Genomic DNA, 8,290 nt, shown 5'->3' with positions numbered 1-8,290 from the left:
AGAGCTGAGCACCGCCGGTGCCTCACCAAAGCTCTGGTCTGAAATCAGCAGGCACCTGGCGGCCACCACTCGCCCCTCTGCTGCAAGGTGAACGCAGCCAGTGCGAGCTGGGCCGAGTCAGCACCACGCGTGGCAAGGAGGCTGGCTGAGCTCTGCAGAGAGGAACGGGTGGAAAAAAAATGGGGTTCTCAAGGTCGAGTAGACAGTTGGGATGGCAACGATGCATCACCAGCAGTTACCACGTAAGGACAGCATTTTGCTGATTGATTCCTTTAGAGGAGACGTTCCTAAGCCTTTTAATGTTTTTCCGTTGTAGTTTAGCAAGCAGATTGATACAGAAGATATGTATAGCTTGAATCTAGCTTATCTGGAGTGCCCTGAGACGTCCTACGTTATGAGGAAAGAAACCCTTGTGGGGTTCGTTTGCTAAATAAAGCTCATGTGATGCAATCAGGACATCCACCCTGCCCGGCACGTGGGGCCACCCATGGCGTGGAGGATTCAGGCACCCTGACACCAGCACATACAAAACCATGGGCAACGGAAAAAGCAAAGTGCAAACAACGACACCTTCAAACTTTGTTCCATTTGTGTTCTGGGGGCCCCCAGGCCCTCATTAATAAATAACAAAATATACAAATTAAGAAACGAGACAATAAAGATGCAGAGGAACATAAATAGGGGAAAGAGGGAAAGGCCCTTTGCTCCGCAAAGCCAGGGCGGGCCTCCCCGCTACAGCTTGAAGATGCCGAAGTAGGTGCTGCCGGGGCTGTAGTTCACTAGCGTTGAGTCTGTCACGTTAACAAAGACCATGTCGCCCTCCCGCAGTTCGAACACGCCGCCCTCCCGGATGGACTGGAAGTCGCAGACAGCCCTCGACGTGCTGTGCGTGTCCAGGCCCTTCAGCAGGAGCCGGTCGTCTTCCATGGGGAGGTACAAATAAATATAGAGGGTGAACGGTGCCGAAGCCTTCGCGTTGGTGCAGAAGCTGACTTGTGAGTAGATGTAGTAGAGCCCTGCTTTTTCCACCTTCAGTTTCCCGTCCTGGTAGGAGATCAGGCTGTTCATGGGCGCGTATCCCGTTGTCCTCCACTCTAAAACTGCGGAGGGAAAACATCGCCGGTGAGCCGGGAGAAGCAGAAAACCAGCCCGGCAGGGACCGCTCGCCCCACGCTCGGCATCGCAGCCTCCGTCCCCCTGCCCGAGGCCAGGACCGTTTTAACCCGGCGTTTCTGGCTGCTGGCCTGGCGCACGCCGCTGCCCTGGTTGAGGGAGCAGGGGAGCGCTGGGGTTTCTTCGCTGGAAATGCTCAGGGCGGAGGACCGCAAGCAGTCGCCACCGGGGGCCGAACGCCCCAGACCTGCCCCCCGGGCTGCCCTGCCCATGGCTTTCGGTGGCGCGGCCTCTGAGCCCTCCCAAAACACCCGCCGGTCCCTGTATTCCCATGCACCCATCCCAGGGCACGCGGTTGTTTCCAGGCCGGGTGCCGCACTTCCTCTGCAGTCCCTCCTCCACTCGGCCCCCGCCAGCTCCTGGAGAAGGTGAGACTTCACGGAGGAAGCACGAAAACAAGCATCCCACGGTTTCGGTGCGGCGCCGCCACGGTCCCTGGCAGCGTGCAGCCCGCGAGGGGTTTTGCATGGCAAAGGCGGCCGCCGGGAGCACCGCCTACGCGAAGCCGGTGCCCCGTGTGCGTCCCGACCTCCTGCCGTAGCTCCGGGGCGCTAGCTGTGCCATCAGAGCCACTCATGAACCGCAACGCCCGCTGGAGGCACTACGGATCGGTCAGGTACAGAAGCCAAAAACCGTGGCCCTGGGGCTGAGCTTGGCCAAGACCTTGAAGGATTTTGCACCTCCGCCTGCCCCAGTCCGGAGAGACCCGTCCGAGAGCAGCAAGGGCGAGGAAAGCCACGGCGAAGCCCGTGCCGACAGGACGCAGGGCTGAGCCACATTCCCTGCCCTGGGGCCGCTAACGCAGCCGCGTCCCACCGTGACGTTTCCTCCGGCCCCGGCCGCCGAGCCTCGCGCTCCAGGCAGCCTTTTGGTCTCTGCTTTATAACCTCAACAAATGCTTAAGCAGGGAGTTTTAAAATGCAGCGAGTTTCTCGCTTTGATCTTATCTAAGACTAAGCTTTCCACAGGTAGACTGAGCTCTGGGTGAATTGCTGCGTCAGAGATGGAAAGAGCAGTTGCGAATTACTGGCAGTTACTCCAGAACTAAATCGAACGTGCTCAGATTGAGAAATCCTTAGCAGATTGAGCGCCCGGCCCTGCAAACTCTCACTCTCTTTGGCAATCCTGGCTCTTGCGGGCTGGTGGAGGCTGCACCGGGGGACGGATCCACCAGCGCAAGCTCGGCTGCGCAGCGAGTTGCACGCGTGCAAAGGCGGGCAAGACCTGCACGCTTTTCGCAAACCTACCCAGACCACAAGTGCAACTTGCCAGAATCAGCTTGGAGCTATCTCTGCGGGCACCGCAATGGCTGTGAACTCGCCAGGAGCCCGTATCGCTACCAGAACCATTGCAGGCCAGAGGGTCAGAGCAGGGAGGGCCCAGAGGACCAGCCGCGCTCTGTGTTTTCCTCCTAGGAAGTATTTTTCCCTGACAAATTAGCCTGGACTCTTTCAGCCCTGAACCTGGCCTGTCCCAGCTGACAGCAAGAGTCTTCCACCACTCTGCACCTGCACAATTTTTCTGGTTAAAATGTTGTCCAAAACCAGCCGTGAGACAGCTGGCCCTCCCGGCTCGTGCACCGGCCGCGCGGGGGACGGTCCAGGCGAGGGCTGTCCGAAGGCCCCCAGAGCCCTCCGGCAGCAGCCGCGCTGGCGTGACGCGGCCGGGCGAGCAAAGGTGGTTTGTTCTGAATCCAAGAGAAAAACGAGAGCTTGGCTCCCTTAACTCCAAACAGAAGCGTTTTTCACCGTACCGACCGGCCTGGCCGCAGCGCCGAGCGGGCGCATCGTACCTGAGACGGCCTTGCTGCTCTTGGCCCCCGCCAGGTGGGCTGCGATCGGCTGCCTCCTCTCCGCTGCAAGGGGAAAAAGCCGCTGTTAGTCGTGCCGTGCCGTCCCCCAGCCTTGCTGCTTCCCTATGCGCCAAATCCAGCTCAGACAGTCTCCAAGCCCCCCCCAAGCGAGGCAGGATCTGGCTCTGCTCAGCCCCAACACCCAATCCGCCCGGGAGCGGGATTCCCCGGCGGAGGAGAGCGTGCAGCATCGTCCCCGCCGCGGGAGCAGCCGCGCCGGCCCCGCGCCTCACCTGCCACCGCCGTCTCGTTCTTGCCCTTCGAGTGGGAGTGCTCATGGCCTGCAACGGGAAAAGGCCGGGGATTTAGTCTTGGATTCGTTTTCGCCGGCTTTGGGCAGAGCGGCACCGGGAGCAGCCAGCCCCCGGAGCGCCGTGCCCAGCGCCCGGCTCTGCCGGCCCCGCGCCCTGCCCGTCCGCGAGCGCCGCGGGAAGCTCACCTTTCTGCATCTCGAACTTGGGGCGCTCCTTGCTCGCTCCCCCGTCCTGCGACGGCAGCAAAAGAAAGCAAAAAAATTGTTATTATTTTTTTAAGATTTAAGATATACAGATCAAGAGGTTTCAAAGCCTCTGCGCAAAGGATGCTCTGGCCCCCGCAGCCCTGCCGGCGGGTGGCAGCGGGTACCTGAGCCCTCCGAGCCCCTCCGGCAGCTCCCGCAGCACCGCACGCGGCGCGGCCTGGCCTGCCGAGCCCCCGGCAGCGCCCTTGAAGGGCTTCTGCTCTTCGGTTTTATGCAACTCAAACACTGTGACGGGGAAAGGTTCTTTGAAAACCCACGAAGAGGAACCCCCTTTTCAGGCCATTTAAACGCCACACCTGGGAGCGACGCCGCGAGGCCGCACGTGCTCCCCGGCGAGCTGCGCCCGGCCCTGCCGCGCAGCCCGGCGCCGTTCGGGACGGCCGCGATGGGCCCGTCCCAAAATCTGCCGCTGCCGGCCGGGTGCCGCTGCCAACCCAGCACCAACGGCCCCGCCGGGGCTTAGCGCCAGGCGCTGTTAGCATGCACGGACGTCACGCGTCCTTGCGCCCGCCCGGCAGAGGCTCCGAGCAGGGCGCCGGATGGCAGAATAGCGACGTTTCCCAGCCGGGACCGGGGCAGAGCCGAGGTCTGCCGGCAGCTGCCTGCGCTGCCCGCTCTCCCCGGGAGCTGCTGCCCCGGGCTGCGGCACCGTCCCTCCGGGTGCACGGCCCCTGGACGGGCACTGCCCGTGCACGCTCTTGCCGAGAGTGTTTTGAGGAGAAAAACGAAAAAAGGACACCCGTGGTGTTAAATAAAGCTTTGGGCGGCGGGGGGGGAGTGTGCCGGGAGCCCCCCTCCACCGCCAGCAGGGTCTTCAGCCCTCCAAGAGCCTCTACCTTGCACTGGAGATCCTGGAAGCCTCTTAAAATCTTATCACAGTCCAACAAGGTCGATTTCTGACCTTCTGCCGTCTGACATTTCTGTACTTTCCGCAGGAAGACGTAATCTTCGTTTAAGCTCAACGCCTCTTCCATCTGCCAGCGAGGGAAAGGAGAGCGGGTAGGTAAGCGGGGTGTTACGGGGGAGGGCGCAGAGCCGGGGTCGCAGCCGGGCTGTATTCCCTCCAGCGGCAAAAAGCAGCCGGCAGAGCTCAGCGCCAGCTCGCCAGCGCCAGCGCCAGGCGCGCCGGGGGCGCGAGCGGCACCGCGGGAGCTGCGCCCCCAGGGCCGGTCCCGGCGTGGCACAGCGCGCAAGAGGATCCCTCCGGATACCGGCCAGACCCGTTTTCTATCACCTCCTTCATCAAATTTTCCCCTCGACTGTCTCCAAAGGGCAGGTGGAAAAAGTTTGCCCGGCAGTTTTTACGGATGGGGCACTGGGGAGCCCTCATGGCTGTCCTGGCCAGACCTGCGCTGCTTTTTGGTAGTGAGTTTATTGACAGCAAAAAGTTTCTAAGAGGCCAAACTGACCAAGGACTTGGGGCTGAACCCTGCCAAGAGTTTCAAATTAAAAAAAAACAAAAAAGGATTAGAAAAAAAATCAGAATGCTGAAAAAAGAATTGAAATTTTTTTAAAAAGGTCTGATTTTTGAAATGACACTCGTGTTTTTTAAAAAAACCTAACATTTATCTGAGCAATAAGAAGCAATGCAGGGGGATGCGAGGACCCAGAGCCCCGGGCTGGCCGAGAGCTGGACCCGGGCAGCGCTGGGCACCGAGGGCCGGGTCTGGCAGCCCTCCACGCTCCGAAATCCTGCTGCTGCCCAGGGCTCCACTTCTCATCTCCCGCCGCTCCGAAGGGCAGCTGTCGCGGCACGACACAGCCCCGTTTGGCTCCTCTGCTCCCCGCTGTCACCCCGACACTGCAGCCCTCCGCGCCCCCTTCCGCCCCCTCCGCTTGCCTTTAAGCAGCTCCGGCTCAGGTTTGCTGCCCACCCTTGAAGCTCAGCAGTCACCCACTTGAATTTCAATGTGTGAATTGAGACACCCCATTTAAAAAACAGTACTAAAGACCTTTTATCTTTGTAGCCGGTAGGGAGAAATCATTCTGGGCTTTATACACATTTAGTTTCTTTAAGTGGTAGCCTTTTCTTTTTTTTGGAGGAAAATAGTTTTTGGTAAACACTTAAAAGCGTCGCATGGTGCAGTGGGAGTCATGGCAACCTTTAAAACAGCTTTTCAGTTTTAAATTTTTTGGTAATTATTCTCCCAGGTGTGAAACAAGATCACTGATAAAGTGTCTCTTTAAAAAAGACGAAGCATCAAGATCTGCTCTTTTCTTCTCGGAGCATAAAGACAACATCTGAAGTGAGTTGTCTGTAACACTATTACGTGAAAACACTAAAAGAAGTCACTTCTGGACCCCTTTCCCCTTAGTGTCACAGAGCTGCCAAGTTCTATAGGACCAGAAAAACCACCATGTAGTTCCCCAAAAGCCTAAAATAAATAACCACACGTGTGTTTAAGCCATGCTCTCCTTGCCTTGCGTCTGGCCAGATCAACTGCTCGGTTTGCTATTAATGGCTCTTCGTTATTGATCCATTCCCGTTTTGTTAAGGGAGGGAACAAATCTCTCGTCATCAGCGCACAGCTTACTTAGCAGCAAGTTACAGCAGGAACAAGACCACGGCTGCAGTAAGTGCCAGTCCTGTGTCAGTCCAGGGCCAGCATCGCCTTGCACCATTTTCATCTTTCTGCTTAGCAGCTCTCTCCGCGCTGAAGGCAAATCGGGTTAGCAATCCAGCAGCCCCAGCTCTACTGCGGCACTTACCTTGTCCATCTTCATGTGAAGATATAAACAGAACAGTACAGTCCCAATCGTCTGTGCTACAATAAATACTGTGAGGAAGCACATGAACATTTTCATGGTGCTGGGCGAGGTGCTGCTCATGGGTCTGGGCGCTGTGGGGCTGTAGGGTTCATTCATCCTCCGGGCAGGCTGCTGGGGCTCCCTCTTCAAATGTGCTGCTTGCAAGTAGCATGAGAACTGTTGTGTGAGCGCTTGCTACTCAAGGGATACAGGTTGCAGCAACCTACACTTCCTGGAAAAAACCCTTCGTAGTGGGTACGTTTGTTCACGACCGTCTCCCACAACAAAAAAAGGTTGCTTAGACTTTCTTCTCTTGTGCACTTCCATGCTTTTTCCTACCGTCCTACCAGAAGCAGTTAGAGATTCTTATTCCATATATTCATATTTGCCTTCGAAACACTCCAGACTGTACCCCAGTGTTTTTTTTTCCTATTGTGGATGAATGTTTCACGGCTGACTGTCTTCAAAGAAATGAAGACCGTGACTCTACGGGCAGAGCTGCTGAAGCACAGTGTGGGCTGCCAGGGCTTAGGAAGTATGCGGAAAGCTGGTCGTTTCTCAAGAGGGGAGGAAAGTCTTTTTGCTCTCTAGTTCCTTCACTGAGGAGGAAGAGTCTGCAACTAAGCTGCCTGGCTAAGGCAGGTGGGCTGTGCTGGCTTCTGGCCTTGCCTCATGCTCTACATGGGTGAAGGGCGCAGGAGGTTTCTGCCTGGTTAGATGGGATGCTCCTGGAGCAAGGGCCATCTCTACGGACCCTGGGAGCCCAGCGTGGGCCCAGCCTCCATGCTCCTCGACAAACAGCAGGACTTTGGGTCTCGAGGCTGCCTCCTGGCCCTCTGTTTGGAGATATAAATTTTCAGCAGCTTTCCCAGTACCCCAGTGAGGTGCTCCTGCATGCAAGAGCACATATATGCTCAGACCATGTCCTTGCTTATACATGTATAACTATATCTATTTATACGGGCATGGAAAGGGCTCTTGGGGCTGCTGGGCACTCCTGCCAGCTGCTGATCTCCTCAGTAACCTCCATGCAACTTTGGGCAACCTCAGCCCTGTGTCCCATGGTGACACTGAGCCTCTGCTTCTCCAGCCAGCACCAGGCAGGTAACATCCTGCCACCGCATGCCTTGTCTGCCCAGATGCAGAGCTCCTCAGGGCATCTGACACTTGTCTGGCCCTGCAGCACTCATGCAATAATTTTGGGTACCTGCAGAGAGGTCCTCACTGCTTGCAACAAGGGGCAGATCTCCCATCCTCCAGGCTACTGGAAAGAGAACAAATCTGGGCATCTGCTGCGGAGCAGAGGATGAGGGCTGCACGGCTGCAGCGTGAGGCCGGCTGCCTGCAAGGGGGGCCGGGGCTCTGTGTTAAAGGCAGTGATCAAATCGTCATGTAAAGTTGTTTTGAAAGTGATATGCTAAAGGCAATGCTCTTATCAGATGTGCATAAAGCAAATAAAGGGTCGGATCCTGCTAGAAGTAGCAGGGCACTGAGCAGGGTGCTGCTTGCTGGCAGCCCGGGGAGTGGAGGGGACTCAGCACTTTGTCAGGCTGCTTGGCGCCTTGCAGGATTGAATCTAGCATCTGCTGCTGCTGCCTACCCACTCGCTCGCATCCTGTCCTGTGTGGTTAGGGCGCTGTTAGCTGCAGATGCAGATAGCAAAGCACAAACAGCTCTGCAACCAAGCCAGCATTTGACCCTGGCAGGTCACCATGTTCCTAAATATAGCACCCAAGCCATAAGCATGTGACAGTGCCGGGGCTTCACTGGCAGCAATTCGGTGGCTGGGCAGCGGTCGGCCCCAGGCCGAGACCTTGCCTGGCGCCCCAGGGCCATGCACCCCTCACCGTCCCTGGGGCCATCGCCTCCCCAGCACCGGGGGCAGCTTTGGAGCACGGCTGACAGCGCCGGGGCCAGGGAGAATACAGCTGCGCTCCCCAGCGTTGCATTGGCTTTCTAGAGGACGGCGTGGCCACCGAGGGCCCTGCCAGCGACAG

The 8,290-nt window shown here is 57.6% G+C and overlaps 1 protein-coding gene across 1 annotated transcript; it reads right to left on the bottom strand.

Annotated features, from left to right (window-relative positions):
- Positions 1–714: 714 nt before the first annotated feature.
- On the bottom strand, positions 715–6,462 carry CD40LG (CD40 ligand). The gene is made up of 6 exons (XM_067304028.1): positions 6,255–6,462; positions 4,382–4,519; positions 3,465–3,510; positions 3,259–3,306; positions 2,966–3,028; positions 715–1,100 (listed from the first exon to the last, which is right to left on the bottom strand). The coding sequence occupies exons 1-6, from the start codon at positions 6,408–6,410 to the stop codon at positions 733–735; spliced, it is 819 nt and encodes a 272-aa protein (XP_067160129.1). The 5' UTR covers positions 6,411–6,462; the 3' UTR covers positions 715–732.
- Positions 6,463–8,290: the final 1,828 nt, after the last annotated feature.

This window comes from Apteryx mantelli, chromosome 13 (genome assembly GCF_036417845.1).
Source record: "Apteryx mantelli isolate bAptMan1 chromosome 13, bAptMan1.hap1, whole genome shotgun sequence".
In the NCBI taxonomy this organism is placed as follows: domain Eukaryota; kingdom Metazoa; phylum Chordata; class Aves; order Apterygiformes; family Apterygidae; genus Apteryx; species Apteryx mantelli.
The sequence above is the reverse complement of the archived record's forward strand: the minus strand, read 5'-3'. Positions and strand labels throughout refer to the sequence as shown.